The sequence below is a fragment of the Xiphophorus couchianus genome, chromosome 15 (genome assembly GCF_001444195.1).
Source record: "Xiphophorus couchianus chromosome 15, X_couchianus-1.0, whole genome shotgun sequence".
NCBI classification, from domain to species: Eukaryota; Metazoa; Chordata; class Actinopteri; order Cyprinodontiformes; family Poeciliidae; genus Xiphophorus; species Xiphophorus couchianus.
In genome coordinates, this window is record NC_040242.1 from 1,061,131 (window position 1) to 1,078,956 (window position 17,826).

Sequence of the window (17,826 nt, forward strand, 5' to 3'; positions counted from 1 at the left end):
GGCTCCTCCTCGCCTCCTTCTGGCTAACATATGAGAACAAACTAAAGCAATCTGCTTTATTGGGGTTCCAGCTGATGTTATTGCTCCATATTATAAAGTATATTACCCATTTTGTCCTTTATTCAGCTGCTTTGGAACAAGAACGTTCAGTAATGTGTAAACAAATGTTAGATTTCGTGTTTTATTATTACTCCTCCGGGGGAATCCCGAGGCGTTCCCAGGCCAGCCGAGAGACATAGTCCCTCCAGCGTGTCCTGGGTCTTCCCCGGGGCCTCCTCCCGGTGGGACGTGCCCGGAACACCTCACCAGGGAGGCGTCCAGGAGGCATCCTGACCAGATGCCCAAGCCACCTCAACTGGCTCCTCTCGATGTGAAGGAGCAGCGGCTCTACTCTGAGTCCCTGCCGGATGACTGAGCTTCTCACCCTATCTCTAAGGGAGAGCCCAGCCACCCTACGGAGAAAACCCATTTCGGCCGCTTGTATCCGCGATCTCGTTCTTTCGGTCATGACCCAAAGCTCATGACCATAGATGAGGGTGGGAACGTAGATCGACCGGTAAATCGAGAGCTTCGCTTTTTGGCTCAGCTCTCTCTTCACCACGACGGACCGGTACAGCGCCCGCTTGACAGTAGACGCTGCGCCAATCCGCCTGTCGATCTCCCGCTCCCTTCTTCCCCCATTCGTGAACAAGATCCCGAGATACTTAAACTCCTCCACTTGGGGCAGGACACCCCCCCTGACCCAGAGAAGGCACTCTACCCTTTTCCGGCTCAAGACCCCAATGATGAAGGAAAACCTTGGACTTGGTGTTCCCTCGCCCGGACGCGGGTCACCGGGGCCCCACTCTGGAGCCAGGCCTGGAGGGGGGGCACGATTGCGAGCGTCTGGTGGCCGGGCTTTTACCCATGGAGCCCGGCCGGGCTCAGCCCGAAGAGGAAACATGGGCCCCCCCTCCCATGGGCCCACCACCCGTGGGAGGGGCCAAAGGGGTCGGGTGCACTGTGTGATGGGTGGCGGCCAAGGGAGGGGACCCTGGCGGTCCGATCCTTGGTTGCAGAAACTGGCTAGGGTGATACAATTATTTCAACAATTTGGTACACATAAAAATATTGATTGTAAATTTAAAGTAATTTTATAAATACAAATATATAACACAAATTAATTACATTTGCTTAAAACACAAAACTGTTGAAAAATAAATATTGATTCTAACAGGTATGATGTCAACTGTTATATTTATTTAGTGTTATTCTGATTTTGCGACATAACCAAGTAAAAATGTGGAATAACTGCCGCCACTTGGGTTGCTAGGTAACGGCTTTGACTCGGCTGGGGTTGCTAGGTAACGGCGCAGAGCCCGCAGATTGTGACTCAACATTCAGGTTTTGAAATGGCTCATTTTTAATGTAAAAAAAAAAAAATACTGAGTGTTTTATTTTAAGCACTTCAGTTGTTTTTAGAAGCAGTTGAGACCCAAATGCAAGAACAAAAATACAATAGGTCCTTTCTAAAAAGTAATGTTTGCAAAAAAAAAAAAAAAAAAACTTTATTTCACCAGTTTGCTACAATTTGCCTCCTGTTGCAGGATCTCTATTTAAAACACAGACTTTGACAAACAGAACTGCTGTTTTCTGACTGCAACCAGAACAAAAAGTAAAATTAAAATCCAATATTTTATGTCTTGCACACAAACATTTAAAGAAAAAATGGAGGTATAATATATCTTTGGAGCAATGTTAGGTTTTCGAATTTGCCAAATTTCAAGACAATCAAGAATCAGGTTCAAATTCCTGCATAAGTTTCATTCCAATCAGCTCAAGAACCATGTGGGAGGTGGCTCGGTGTTTCGGATTTTCGATCAGCCATGAAGATAATATCCAACTGAGAGAAATACAAACTGCTGAAGCAGATTACTGTGGTTTGTCTGGAGTGAGAAGTGACGCTTAAGCAAGCCAACGTTTGGTAGATTCACAGCCCAACCATTATAAATCAGGCAAGGCAGGCGTCCATCCATCTGTTTACACTCATCTGGTCTTTCTTATTATCATCTGTTAACCGGAGTAACCGTTAACCCTTAAGAGTTTAAAAATGCAGCTGAAATTTCGCGTTAAATGATTATTTGTAAGACATTTATGTACTGGATAGAATATTATGAAACCCACAATTCTGGATTTAAGGTTTTAGAACAGAAGAAAAAAATGCATAGTTTCTAAATTTATTTTATTAATAAAAATCTGTAAACAGCAGTACATTATAATTCACCCCCTGCAACTCTTGATGCCCCTAAAATAAAGTACAGTGCCACCACTTGCCTTCAGAAGTCACCTAAATTGTAAATACAGTGGGATATTTTTGCAAGGCACTGCATATTAGCAAAAATGTATTCTGTATGCACAGTATATGGAGATATTAACTAAATGAGGTTCCACTAAATAAATCCCAGTAAACAGGAGATTAGATCTTAAGAGACTGAAACAAACAAACACGGCAAAAACAGTGCAAGTTATCCACATTTTCCTATCAGATTTACTTGGATTGTTTTTAAAGTGGTCATGGCTAACAGTTTTACAGACTTTGTGAAGGTCTTCGGATATTAGCTGCTATTTTTACACCAATAGCTTTTTTAAAAAGGTATTTATTCCCTTCACCTGGATTCCACATATGCACTGCAAAACCACAAAATCTTACCAAGAATTTCTGTCTAATTTCTAGTGTAAATATCTTAATACACTTAAAATAAGACAAAACTAACTTACAAGTAACTGTTCAACAAGATATATGAGGTTGACTTAAGTCAATATTTCCTAACTATTTCTGTAAAAATCACAAGTTCCATTGGCAAATTATTTAATGTATAACATGGAGAAAATGTCTTGTTATGAATTAAATAATCTCCCAGAGGAAAAAACCCCATCAATATTAATTATGAACTTAAAAAGCTCCTATATTCTGGTAAAAAGTTGCAAGTTAGTTTTGTCTTATTTTAAGTGTTCTGAGATATTTGCACTAGAAATTAGACCAAAAATACTTGCAGAAACTTCTGATCAGCTTAAGATAGTTAACGAAAGGCTTTTTGATATTATTCTTTTATCTACCACAGGTTTCTTATTTCGTTTTTTAAAATGACACACAGCTGTGTTTGTGGTCACAATTATGTAATTATGACCACAAATGAGTTAAAAAAGTATCCAGTTTTTCTAAAAATATTTTAAATATCTTTAAAAAGCCTGAAAAGCAATTAGATAAAGACCACTTTTAAAGATAAAATAAATGTCAGCCTTTTTGAGAACTATTATTTTAAATGACCTCAATAAAAACTAAACTGAAAGATTATCAAGTTTTCTTTCTGCATGCTTTGAGGCGTTTTTTGACCTTCAAACTCTAAGTGTTATACAAGGTTGAAAGGTAAGAAAGTATGTAAATCTGTCACACTCTGTAAAAGCCTTTTGAATATTTTGCTGTAAAGAGCAGCTGCTGGGAAATGAAAGTCAAATCATTGACAGTCTGTCTTTCCTAAAGAGATTTCATCCTTGTTTTTAGGTTGGTAAAATGGTTTGTGAAAGTCCCTCTTCAGTCAAAATGTCCAGAACTGAGACTCAGTTTCTCTACTTCTTATACGGTGAGGAGAAGAAATCAAACAGCCATGAAATCCATGCTCAATAAGTGCAGGTCATGAAAAATAACACGGGCCTTCAGTTTTTGTACTTCTCATAAACCCATAAAAGTACATGAAAAAATTTGTTTTTATCTGGTTAGGTGGCACTTTTTGGTGGTAAGTGAGCAACGATACTGATAAGAAGGCACTCCTTGTAGAAAAGTGGTACAAAAAAAGGCCTGGCATGGAGAAAACTCAACACGACAGCGATGATCCTGCATGTTCACACTGCACAGGTTACGCCGGCGTCCTCAACATGGCCGCAGTTCGTTTTGGCCCAGCCGGAAAACTTACACTGGTGGATGGTTACTTCAGTCCCAGTGCAAGCAACGTCGTCCATCCAGATCACACCAGTACCTGCGTAGAACAGTGGATCATATTCAGAGATTGTCTGAAAACTCAAGCAAAAGTCAAGAAATTAAAGGAAAATAAATAACATCCAATGGTGGGCTCCGCTAGCTAAAAAATTGCTTGTGCTAACCATAATACACCAATCATAAACATTAGTTCTGCTAACGCTAAAGCGCCAAATTCAACCATTTTGATACCCACATTTGACAAACTGTAATGTTTATTGCTTATTTCATAATTGGTTACTGTATTGTCTTTATGCTGCAAAGCATTTTGAACTGTCTTGTTGCTGAAACATGCCATCAAGAACAACACTCTAACTAAAAATTCAACACAAATGTCAAACTTTATTAAACTGAAAGTTTACAAAACAGCCAAAAAATTTAGATCTTTAGAATTTATCCAGAAAAAACATGTTTAGGGGAAGTTTAGTGTGCTGAAGGTTTTTAAAGTTAGCAAAAATACTACAGCGCTGCACAAAAAATTAGCTCTGCTATTAGAGGATTAGCAAAAGTTTGCCCACCACTGGTAATATCAATATAAACCAACAGTTTAAACAAAAAAGGCCAGGTGATGACTAATTCATGCATCTCTAAATAAAACCAATTATCTGATGATGTTTCTATGCGCCACAAATCTGAAACAAACTTCCAGAAAACTGTAAAACAACTGAAACACTGACTTCCTTTAAATCTGCCTGCTCAGAGTTGCTTCCGGCCCAAAATCACTGGAACATTGACCAACATATTAAAGAGTATTGATCATTAATGATGGCACTGGACAAAATGTAATGTTTCTGGTTTCTCAATAGGTAACTGTATGACATTTTTATTACTTTTTATTTTTGCGCTTTAGAAAGTGCTTTTCTAATGTGAAGCACTTGGACTGCCTTGTTGCTGAAATGTGCTATGCAAACAAACAAATGATTAACTGATTTTAATACTAAATGTTTTCAAAAACAAAAACTATAAGGTGTTGGAAGCAAATTATTAAACAGAAAACTGGTGAAATTTACTAGAAAAAAGCAAACGCTCGTGCTTGAATTTTGTAATTGAGACAGCAAATTCTTTTACAGTCTCCGCTGTGAACTGTGTTGATCACATTTATGGAGTACTAAAACTGACATTAAAAAATAAAAGCAGAAATCTATATTTTTTGTTTTTCCTTAAATGTGTTTTTGTCAAGAAATGGAAAAATTTTGTTTTGCCTTTTCCTTACACATGCATTTTTGTCCAAAAAAAATTACATATGTGTTTTTCCTTTTTGTTATACATGCATTTTTCTCAATAAATATATATATTTGGTTTTGTCTTTTTGATGCAGCAAGGACAAAAGAGCAAACGCTTGTATAAGGATAAGGCAAAACAAAATATATATGTTTCTTGATGAAAACACACGGGTAAGGAAAAGGAAAAAAAAAAAAAAATACAGATTTCTGCTTTTGTTTTTAATTATGTCAGTTTAGGTTCTCCATACAGATGATAATTTACCTGGTATTAAAACACATAGTTCCAGATGTCAAGCAAGTATTTTGGCTACATTGTTTTCTCCTGAGTTTGGAGGTTTCAAAACACCATAAACACTTGAGCTTAGTGAGTTTTGTGTGTGAGAAGAAAAACAAAATCAAAACAGATTTGATAACTTGAAATCATGTGTTGAGTTTTTTCAGGATAGAAATGATGTAAGTTTTTCTGGAAAGTGAACATGGTGCTTCTGCAGGTTGCAAGTGACAGCCCAGCTGTTACTGATGCGACCTCCCAGGATTTAGAAACAAACATTTATAGTGCGTTTTTTTTTTTTGCATGCTGATGTAACGTTTTGTTCACACCAGGTTTGTGTCAGTTCTTCCAGAAAAGAAGTGGCGGACAACCAAAACACGGCGAGGGATTTTTAGGGGAACACCAGGGAGTGATTTGGGAGATTTCTGTAATGATGCTGAAAGAAAATTGTTGTCAACAGAAAATCCATCAATCAAACCATATTAGAACCGAGGATTTTAAATAAATACAAATAAACATTTCTTTAACACAAATTCTGGCTGCTATGCTAACAGACATGTATAATAATTTGTATGTTTCTGAGATTTGGGATCAAATCCATTCATCTTCATATCACTCCATTTCATAAGTACATCTATTAAATTGCTTGTTAACACAAATGGTAAATTAGCCAATCACCTGCCGGCTACTCAAAGTGTTTAGATAATCGGTTTGATGACCCATCACCATAACCAGTCGTCCGTCTTTTTTAGTAGGTTGTTTCTGTGTTGACAAACAGCTGACTCAGAAAAATTCCAGAAAAAATTTGATTTTCTGCCTGTGTTAAATTGAATCCAGTTGTTTTCATGCGAAGGGAGTCCCTTGGAAGAAGAAAATGTTTTCTTTCTAACTTTTTCAGGTCAGAACTCACTGAACAGACAACCTGGATGATGTAAGGCTAAACGATGAATGACAGAAAGACAATAGATGTCACCACTGAGACTACGGTGATGACATCTGGCTCACATATTCTTTCCATTAAAACTTTAATATTAAAGCCTGACGCATTCAGGGCGCTGGTTAAGTAATACAACTCAACGGCAAAAACAGAAGAGTTCATAAAAATCAGGGACATGTCTTTTAAAAGATTTCTCCATATGATGTGATTTACAACATTTTGTCAAACAATTATATTTTATTGGTATTTTATGAGGTAGACTAACATATGGAAGAGGATTAGGGACATGAAAAAGCAATTATTTTAATTTTTTTTTACAGCATTCTGACTTTAGACTCAGAATAAACCGAAGGTTGTTCTTTGAACATCAAAAATTTGTATAATCTACACCTCCTGATGCCAAGGGAATCAAAATATCAACTTCTAACACATTTGAACTATTAAATAGATAAGACTTAGAATAAATTCCTGGAAGTTAAGTTTAAAAATATCACATTTAGGACATTTTTATACTTTAATTATGCTTTTATAAACAGTTCAAACATTTAAAAACCCACCCAGCTGGTTTTTGACAATAAATTCATGTTTTTTGGTGCCTAGAAAGTGAACTGTTTCAAAGAGCTCCAGATTATTGAGTCAGCTACCGTTACCTAGCAACCCCAGCCAGCCCAGCCCATCACCTAGCAACCCAACCGGAGTTCCAGCAGCAGCTTACTTGGATTTAAAGTGACGGAGGCCCTAGAACAGCTCATTCTGTCTGAAAGGAGCCCAAAATAGGCAGAACAGACTAAAATCTCATTATCTCACAATGACTTGGGGGAAACAAAATCTAACGAATATGTTTGAAAAGCCCAAAGACTGGTCCTAATTCGCCATTTTGTACCAGAGTAAAAGTTTTGATATATTTCAAATACAGATTAATTACATTAAAAATTCAAAAAGCATCAAGAAAACATCAGTATTGGTTGCGTTACATACCCTGTCCAAAACGGCCCGTCTTATGAACCTCCGTTGCTCCTCTGTATCCCAGCATCCTACAGACGACGTCTCCATCCTTTTGGTCCCAGACGTCGTCACACACCGTCCCCCATCGGCGCTCGTGAAGCACCTCCACGCGTCCCTCATGGGGACCCGACCCGTTCACCAAACGCACCAGAGCCTCCTGGACTGCAGAACAACGTGCACACAAACAGATGTTGTAAAAATCTGCACTTGTTTCTCTGCTGCTCCAGATATGAATCCTAATTGCAGGCTGTCAATGTTATTCATTCCAGTGATTCTGTATTGAAAAACATTTTGTGTTTGCTGCCTTTGAGCTCATAGAATATTTTATTTATTGGGTTTATGAGTTTAATCAAGTAGTTATTTAAACCGATAAGAAATGCTGAGATAAAAGGATTTTTAATGACACACGGAGAACATATTTTTCTGCCAACCAAAGACATTCTGTTTTCCAAAAAAGCAATAAATAAAATTTGTTCTGTGTGTTCAAGTTTTGTACTGGGAGTATTTTTTTCTTTGACACACATCACAATCTGGCAGTAATCTCTTTCTGAAGGTCTTTAAAATGCATGTCTTCTTCTCAATCTGTAAACATTTAAAAATAAAATATATAAGCTAGGAAAATAATTTAGGAAATATATTTCTCTATAACAAGAAACTTTAAAGAACCCAAGAAATCCAAGTAAATGGTAGGAATTTAAAGCACAACAGAAAATACATATTAAATGTTTCCAAGCTGGTTCTTGGAATGAGAAAGTTTCTTGTCTTAACAAGACAAGTTTCATAACCCGTCATAAATAAATATCATTATAATTCTAATTTTCCTTGAGGACACTTGAACATCCTAAAGGACATCACTGTTGTACGAACTTTCTCATTTAAAGAGAAGATATTGGTGTCCAATTTTTTTTAATTATACGGAACAAAACTGGCAAATTTAAACTACTTGCTGGCCACAAAATTAATTTATTGTACTTTTGTTCTTTTGTTTTCTTTTACCTGCTCAATAATAAACTATTTTTTAATGAAATCTGTAAATCATTAAAGATCTAAAACATAAACAGGGATTGGGACTGCTGCTTTCTTAAGAAAAAAACCAGATAATTTCCATCAATTGTTTTCTATTTCAATGAATTGCAAGATTGGAAACAATATAACAGCAGATTTCAGTTCCTTGAAAACAGAATAAAAAATATATTTTTATTTATGCTTTCCACCCAACTTGAAGGTGGAGTGAGTTTGAAAAAAATCTCTAAGATTGTAAGAAAATATTCTACAAAGATTTTTCAGAATAGCTTCTGAGATCTGAGACATTTCTGTGTCTTTTTCTTGCAAAATATATTCCTTCCTCTATAAAACCCCAACTAAATACATTAAATTTTGAGCGTGTGATGTGACAAATTGTGGTTTGGATACTTTTACAAAACGTGTGTCGATGTGTTAGAATTTGCTGCGTGGATCTAAATCAGGAATTCGTGAAACTATGCACAGCTGCACTCATATAGTTGACTTGATTTAGTGTGGAGAGGAAATGAGAAAGCGAGGTAAACAGTCACACACACACACACACACACACACACGAACAAACACACAGTTTCATCATTACAGGATGTTCATCATTGAATCTGCTGACAAAGTGCTACAGAGGAAAGTCAGACTCTCCACAGACACGGGATACGAGTCTCATCAGACCATCATAAATGTGTTTATCTCTCATTATTCAGCCAAATACTCAATCACCAGGCCATCATAATTTAATACCTACCATAGCTTTATGCTGTTGTATTTGCAGCGTTTACTTGTTTTGTGTTACTTCCAGCACCAAGAAAATATGAGCAGAAATTAAATCTGTCATTTAATCTCTTAAAAGGAACTAAAAATAGTCGGAGTAAGTCGCACAAATCAAACTCTGGTCTGCCTAAGAACCTCGGTCTTGGTTCAGTTGAAGTGAACTCTGGCGCAGTTTGAATAAATATGAGAACACCAAGCGGATTGGAGCTTCAAAAGCAGGAAGTGGACTGTACCGCATGGCATTCTGGATAAATACGATCAAAACAAACATGCTATCCCCGTGTTAGCGGGAGAAATGACTCGAAGCTTTATACCAAAGACCAAAGAGAAATCTTACAACAGTTAAAATCTGATGCTACTCCATTTTTGTTTACATTTTGTGAAGAAGTGTCTCTGTTTCTTCAGTAGTTCTTGGTGTAGCGCCCCCACAGGCAAGGAGGGGATCAGGTTTTTTAATAAGTTTGGCTTGTTTGATAGTGCAGAGTGATGGCAAACTGAAAATGTAACAAATGTTGCAATTTAAGTCCCCAATAAACCAATGTACTGGGCTATCAGGTGTGAAAATGGCCTAAAGGACCAGAGAAATCCAAGTACATGGTAGGAATTTAAAATACAACATAAATATTTCTAAGCAGCTTCTTTTTGTGAAATATTTAAACCTTTTCTCTGCACAATCCACTATATATTTTAAGAATATCAAATCTTTCTTCTGTTAAACTCTATACTTGCAACAACATGCCCCCGGAGAATAAAATATCAAAATATGCTAAAATCAGGAGGAAAATCATAACAGAACTATCATAACAGAGCACGAGAATACAGTATATACATCAGCAAAACATTCAGAAAACCATGGCAGAATGAACATAAAACCAGTTGGTCATAACATTTACTGTGGCCATGATGGAAAACAGACGTCGGAGATTTAATCTTAAAAAATAAATACTTCTGAAAGCAATTATACCAAGCAAAAAAAAACAACCTGCAGACCAACAGCACGCATGTTCACCTAGAAGCCCAAATAAAACTTCACCATAAAACACGAGTGTTACCTAATTTAGACACAACAAGTTTCACAACTTCTCTGTTCACGTCTGAATAATGAGAGATTTCATGGGATGTAAAAAATGTTTTTGCTCGGGAAAAGCTTGCTGAGCGAGCTCCAAGTGTTGATGGTCGTCCAGAGCGTTTTAAGCCCCAGAGGCCCAGCGAGCTGCAGCTAGCAGAACCAGGATAATGCCAGAGCATGCAGGAATCACATATTACTAATGTTTATCTGGCATGCTGCAGGAGTTTGGGCTGGACGGGACTAAATGGCTTCAGGAGAACAGCTAACTACCTCCATCTGTTCATAAAGTCATGTTTTATTCAGAGTTTCATCTTCAGTGAGTCGTCTTTCCGTTTGTGGCGATGAGGTTACTTTTAATGCAACATTTGACAACTTTTCCGCTTTATAACGTCACTTTGGGATAACTTTAAAATGAAACATATTAGTTTTACTAAGAGCTTCAGCATGAACATGACCTGCTGCTAACAACAGACAAAGATTGTACTCAAGTAGGAGTAGCACTACTTTAACATATTTTTACTCAAGTAAAAGTAAAAAGTAACCGTCCAAGTACTTACTCAAGTACTTGGACGGTTACTTTAAGCAGCAGTAAGAACATATCTGGTTAAAATGCTACTCAAAACATTTGATTTATCCATCCATCCATTTTCTGTTCACCCTTGTCCCTAATGGGGTCGGGAGGGTTGCTGCTGCCTCTCCAGCTACGTTCCAGGCGAGAGGCGGGTCACCCTGGACAGGTCGCCAGTCTGTCGCAGGGCAACACAGAGACAGACAGGACAAACAACCAGGCACACAGGGAGAATTTAGAGAGAGAAACCAATCGACCTGACAGTCATGTTTTTGGACTGTGGGAGGAAGCCGGAGTACCTGGAGAGAACCCACGCATGCACAGGGAGAACATGCAAACTCCATGCAGAAAGACCCCGGCTGGGAATCGAACCCAGGACCTTCTTGCTGCAAGGCAACAGTGCTACCAACTGCACCACTCTGCAGCCCTCATATTTGATTTAATATTTAAAAATAATGTTATCAGACAGATAAAACTCAACATTATGTCCAAATTATGATATTTAAAAGAATAACATTTTTAAAAATTTATACAAATGAATAAGATTACTTAATAGATTCAGACAGCAATTTTCCAAGTCATAAGAAAGAAAACTATGAAACTAGTACTTACAGTTGGTAATGCAAATATACTGTATGCCACACCAATGGTGTCCGAAATGCGGCCGTGGGCCATTTGGACTGATTTCTTTTGTTGAATAAACTTTATATTTTTAATCAGGACAAAAATATTTTGTACATAATGTTGAGTACGACACAAAGTATTCGTCTTTTTACAACCAAACTTTTACAGTGAGTAGAATCACGTTTATCCGGACACTTTGACTAAAAAGCCAATGTAAATAAGCTTTTATTTAATTTAGTAAATTTGGCTAAAGGTAGGAAGCAGTTTTCTTTTTTTAAGAAAGTGACTCTAATCCTATTCTTAAAACTGAGATTAAATTTGTTAAAGCAAGCCTACAAGAATTTGAAAACTAGACAATTTTCTTTTAATACAGCAAATGTGCAAAATCCTTTTATAATTTTGGGAATAGGATAAATACCGTATTTTCCGGACAAAAGTTTTTCTACAAAGTTTTTTAAAAAACTGGAAACATACATCTATAAACTGTACCGGGTTATAAGCCGCTGGTATCTCCGCCGCTCTTGGTTTTCCACAATAAATCTATCAATGACGCAGCCCTGCGTCTCCAACGCTGAACCATGGATTAGTTAACGCAGAGTTTACGTGCAGCGGCTCTATTTCCCTCCTGTACAGCCAGATCGATACTCCTCAACTTAAAAGCTGCATCATATGAACTTCTTCCTGTTGTTTCCATGATGAGGAAACAACATTCCTCCGTTGTGCCTGCTGCTAGCATGTGCTTGTTCTAAATGAAAATTAGCGCTTTCTTCTTTGATTTCCAATTTTGACTCCCAATGATTCACTTCCTGCTAAAGAGCCCCCTGGTGGTTGAAGAAAAATCCACAGGAAAGCCGTGGGGAAAACGTAGCGGCTTATAGTACGAAAAATACGGTAATATAAAAATAAATACACAAAAAATATCTGATTATTTTATTTGCTTGATTTTATGAAAATAATACTCAAGTAAAAAGAGTGTAATAAAACTACTGCTAAGAGAACATTTTTCCAAAAATTGTAAATGTAAATACTCCTCCGCTGTTCAAACAGTTGATTAAACATTAAATCCATGAAACCGCTGAGATCAGTTATCAATCTGCCAGATGGAGCCTCTTCTGTGAAATGTCAGCTGTCAGGGAAAAAAAAAATCAAGTCTGAAACGGCTCAAAATGCAAAGCAAAAATGAGTGTTTTGTTCCACACATGGGGAATAATCCTTTTAAGGAGAAATATTGGGCTTCAGTCTCTGTTTCTAATGTTTGTTAACTTTATTCTGCAAATCAAACGCACTCCTACAGGTCTCTTTTTAAGTAATCCAATCAGCCTCTGGGAAATTTCAGGGAGATTCATACATCATGAAACGATTATCATGTGTTTACCGACTCCATAAGCCAATATTTGAGAACTTAATACAAAACAGAGCTTTATTTCCATGGTTGAGTAACAAAACAATAACAAGGTTAGCAATCTGCAGCTTTAAGAAAATACCACTTCCTCCTCTTCAAAGATTTGTGCAGAAATTGTTTTAAAAACACATTTAAGAGTCTAATGTAAATTGCAGAAATTGAATTTATATACAATAGTTCACAAAACTATACAGGTCTGTTTTAGTGTCAGGTTTCTGTAATGTACAGAGTGAGGCTCTGATAAATCACCAATCAAAACTTTTTGACATTTATTCTGGATAATTAAACTGAAAAAGAGGGGGATTTGTTTGAAGCAAAAATAAAATAAAGAAATTATTTAAAAAAGAGAAGAAATCAGGCAGGTGAAGCATTACGACACAGAAAAGGATTGAGTGGAAAATATGTAGAATAATGAGGATATTGCAGCATTTCTCCAAATTTTATGAAAAGTTGCGTTCTAGTATTATAAGAAAATACAGTTATTAGTTAAAAATATTTTTACTTTTCTAAAAAACTTTCTGTGATTAAATCAAATGGTAAAATAGCTTCTTGAGATAGTTTGAAAAACAACACAACAAAAACATTTAGCTTCTTTTTCCTACTTATTTACTTGTCTGCAAAGTTAAGATATAGTTTTATGTAATCATTTAAAAACTGATTACAGAAACTCTAAAATACCCACAAACCAACAAATTTTCACAGTGAAAAAGACGTACAAACAATAAAAACACCCAAAGTGAAAGAAAGAGTTCGTGGAGAATTTAAAACTCAGAAATCTGAGATGGAGATTTTTAAAAATCCTGGTTTGAGGTATTGAGGTTTTCAGCAGCTCGTCATTATTTGATCCTTCCAGTGACATAATGTTCTGTAAAACAGGCTGATTTTATATTAACACGTGTGAATCAACTCAAGCGCTTTCTCAGGTAAAATTCAGGCTTTGAAGTGTAAAAAGATCCAACTGAAAAATCTAATAATAAGTCTCCCATGTGAGAGTCGCGACAGAAAAACGCATGACGTTGTTACTTGATATTTCTTACTGCCTACCGCGTGCAGACTCGGACCATTTTTCTTTTCGTGAAACCTCAAACACACGCGTCTTGTTAATGATGTGAGGAGAGAAGTGATCTCTGACGGTTTATGTGGCTGAAAGACCAAGACCTTCTGATGCGAGCGCCGCCCCACGACACATGCAGGACATGCAGAGCAGCTGCGATGATGTAATGAAGGAGAAAATATCTGAAGGAAGAGAGGGAAAAACCTGAGCCTCAGTTACGTTCAGAGAGAAGTTGATTTATGGAATCTGTACAAACCTAATAGATCTCAAATTTTATCCATTAACACATGCAGTCCATCATAATCTCCTTTAATTTGGGTACCGAAAAGAAAAAGAGAATGGTTGCTATGGAAACTTGGTGACTCCGACAAGATTTTTTAAAATCTGCCTTGACATCCTTCTCACTGTAGAAGGTTACGAGATAAACTTGGGTCTTTCTGTAGCCACGTTTGTCAAAGAAACAGATGTTTAAAGTATCAAAAAATACTTAAAACAAGGCAGAAGCATGTTCTCTCCACTTGGGTTGCTAGGTAACGGGCTCGGCTAGGCTGGGGTTGCTAGGTAACGACGCAGCATGACTCAATAATTGATAGGCTTTTAACCAAAAAACAAACTTTTTGCCAAAAAATTGCTGGGTGTTTTATTTTAACGGCTGTCTGTAGAAGCAGTTGAGAACCAAATGGAAGAACAAAAAAGTGCAAAATGTGAATTTTGCACATTTTTGTGCAAAAACAAAAAAGTGTAAAATTCTTTTTGCACCTTGGATGGTACTACTGCCGGAAACGACGACAATGACAGGAAGTGGTAGGATGATGTTTTTTAATGACTTATCATGTGAAGAAACTTATTCACCTGTGGTTTGAATTCTGGTTCTTACTTAACGGAAAAACTGCAATTTGAAAAATTATGTTTTTTTTTTTTTTACATTTGCAGAATATCGACAAAGTTTTGCGCAAGTCTGTAATGGAAACGCAACTTCTGACCAACTTAAAAAGGAAAGCATAAATTAACAACAAAATGCTCCAAGTATTTTGTGACACTGGATCTTTACTCCATTAAAAAAATCTCATATTGAAAGTTGGATTTTTATCCTAGCAGGATGGTGAGCGCATTTCCACTAACAGCGGAGCTAATTGCTCGTTTAGCGCGTTTGCTTAACTTTGAAAATGTTTAGCTTCCCTTAAATAAATTTTCTGAATGAATTTTAAATATCTAATTTGCTTGTTTGCTTTATAAACTTTCAGTTGAATAAAATTAAAGTTAAAAGTTTTTGGTTAAATTCTGTGAAGAATTTTTCAAGTAGTTTATATCTATGCTCTTATTTTGAAGTAGGTGAAGACAGTTTATGCGGCAGTTCCATTTCCTCTCCTCACTTTCTTCACTTATGAAACGCATCAACTTATCTTGTACCCAGAATGCATTGGTGTAGAACTACAGGTTGTAGTTCAGCAGTACACAGCTTAAAATATAAGTGGATAAACTAATAAAACACAAGAAATAAAACAGATATTAACACATATGGCAAGACCTTTACAGCAATAATGAACAGAGAAATTAATAAATATGGCAAAAATCTTTCAAGCAAAATAAAGCACTCAGAAGTGATATAAACATAAATTAAAATCAAACATCCATTTATATTTTAGTATTAAAGTATCAAGACATGTTTAATTAAACCTGCTGGGAGGTGAATCAACCATCCATGAAGAAATAAAACCTAAACCACTTCAGCAATTATACAGCATATAACCGGCTATTTAATGGTTCTGCTGTTTACATTCTGTCTGAAATTGTGTAAATTAAACTGCAGGCTGGACAAAAACGTCCACATAAAACATAAACTCACAATTTAGAAGCAAATATAACCTAAAACAGACTTTGAAGTAGCTTATAGCAATAAGCAGAATTTTAACATAATAAAATATCCCAAAGCAGAGTCAATTTTATTATTCCTCTTGATCTTCAAACTAGCATGATTTACTGAGTCTGCAGCAGTTTTTCTAAATGCATCCAAACACTGGAGAGTCCATTACTACCCCAGTGGGCGAAATAACGAAACCACAGGGGGAGACTTGTCATTACAGAAGCGATGTAAACGTTCTGGAAGATTAAAGCAACAATCTCTGTGTAACTGGGTGAACATCTGGATGCATTAGAGTCCATACAGCTGCTGGAGATCCTCACTAACATAACAGAGCCCGACGCTCAGATAAAGGGAATAAACCTGCTTCTATGTTTCCACTGATTCTGTAATAATATGATGGACAATTAAGCACTTTATTTCTGATGAAAAAAAAGGAGATGCAACCTTCAGATTCATAAAAATACTTCAGAGGTCAATTGATAGCTCAGTCCAAAACATTCACATTTTTAAATTCTAAGAAAAATAAGCAAGAAATCATTTCAACTGAGCCTATTTGCTCAAAAACGGCTTCATATTAAAATAAAGTATCATTTAACAAATGTGCTCAGAAATATACATCTTTTAATACTGATATTCCTACAACATATATTCATACAGCATATAAATATATGAATACAAATACGCAGTTGAAATCAACTAATTTCGACCGCATTTTATTCTAAGTTGGATTGGATCTGAATGTATGCTTGAAGTGTATTTGAATTGTTGCCACATAATTAAATAAAATGTAAAAACATTGGAGTAGTTTTGACAAACAAACATTTATTTTTAACCAGTTCTCACCTGTTCGTTCTCCTCTGTCGCCTCGATCACCTTTATCCCCTTTGAAGCCTCTATCTCCTCTGTCACCTGCAAACAATCACCAAATAAATCTGTAAATAACTTTAAAATGACAAGTGGAGAATAATTAAACAAAATAAAACACTATATATTACGAAGACAAATCAACAAACACCAAATAATACAGAAGAGTCGACAATGTTTTAGCAACATAGAACCTGAAAAAGCCATAAAATTTGCTATGCAGTGATAATTAAACCACATTAAACAGAGAAGACAGACATATTAGTTCAACCTTTAAAGATTCTTTTTCTACAATATTTTCTCTATTTCAAACCATTTTCCTCTCCTTTAAGCTCTTTGGGATATTTTTAGCAGAACCCTTTTAAATAAGCAGCCCTGTAATTGAAGAAACAGGCGAGAAACGTAGAAATTAGAGGGCTACGAATGTGTTCAGTCTTCCTTTAGAAAGATTTACCAGAAAAAGGGAAACCAGAAGACAATTATATTGTAATATTGGGGCATAAATGTTGATCTATAGCTTAAAAAGTGTAAAACCACCAAATCAAAGGAGGAAAAATACCCTTAATTTTGGTTGTTGTAAATAAATGATGCATTTCCCACAAATGTCACTGCAATCAACAGCTTGGAGGCAACTCATTTCTCATTTGTTTTTATTTAAAAATAAAATTCTTTGCCAAAATGGCAACGGCTTGTTACTAGCTCTCCGCAGTGAGGATCAAAACCACAAGGCTGTTCCTGCCATCAAACTGTACTGGGATTAGCAAAAACTGGGAATTTTTTCCAACTTTAAATTGATTTTCTTTGAAATGGTAGCGCTGCGGTGCAGGTGTCAGCGGAGGTGGCCCTCAGGCCCACCAGCCATGTTTTACAGCCTGTGTTTGGTCCTACTGGGCGGACACATCCTGCCTGTGACGCGCAGAGTTGTCAGGGCTGGATGCATTTCGACCACATCCTTAACAACTAAAACATACAGCAGGGAAAACACAAACACACCATAAGCTACTGCTGAGCCACAAAATACAGACAACCTTCGGATTTTAGAGCCACCAAGTCGGCCTGGATTTCAGCGGCCCTGAAAGACGTTTGAAATTAACGTGTTGCTGTAGCTTTTAAAATAGCATTTGAAATCTTCAGACAACGTTGTT

General features: G+C 36.6%; 1 protein-coding gene across 2 annotated transcripts in view; it reads right to left on the reverse strand.

Annotated features, from left to right (window-relative positions):
• Positions 1–1,533: 1,533 nt before the first annotated feature.
• The window catches only part of scara5 (scavenger receptor class A, member 5 (putative)), a 77,351-nt gene continuing 61,058 nt past the window's right edge, over positions 1,534–17,826 (reverse strand). For both annotated transcript variants that reach the window (XM_028041232.1, XM_028041231.1), the window contains exons 10-12: positions 16,661–16,726; positions 7,422–7,610; positions 1,534–4,013 (exon numbers count right to left, since the gene is read on the reverse strand). In XM_028041232.1, coding sequence (XP_027897033.1) covers positions 3,880–4,013; positions 7,422–7,610; positions 16,661–16,726 — 389 coding nt within the window. In that variant the 3' untranslated portion in view covers positions 1,534–3,879. The remainder of the gene's footprint in view (positions 4,014–7,421; positions 7,611–16,660; positions 16,727–17,826) is intronic.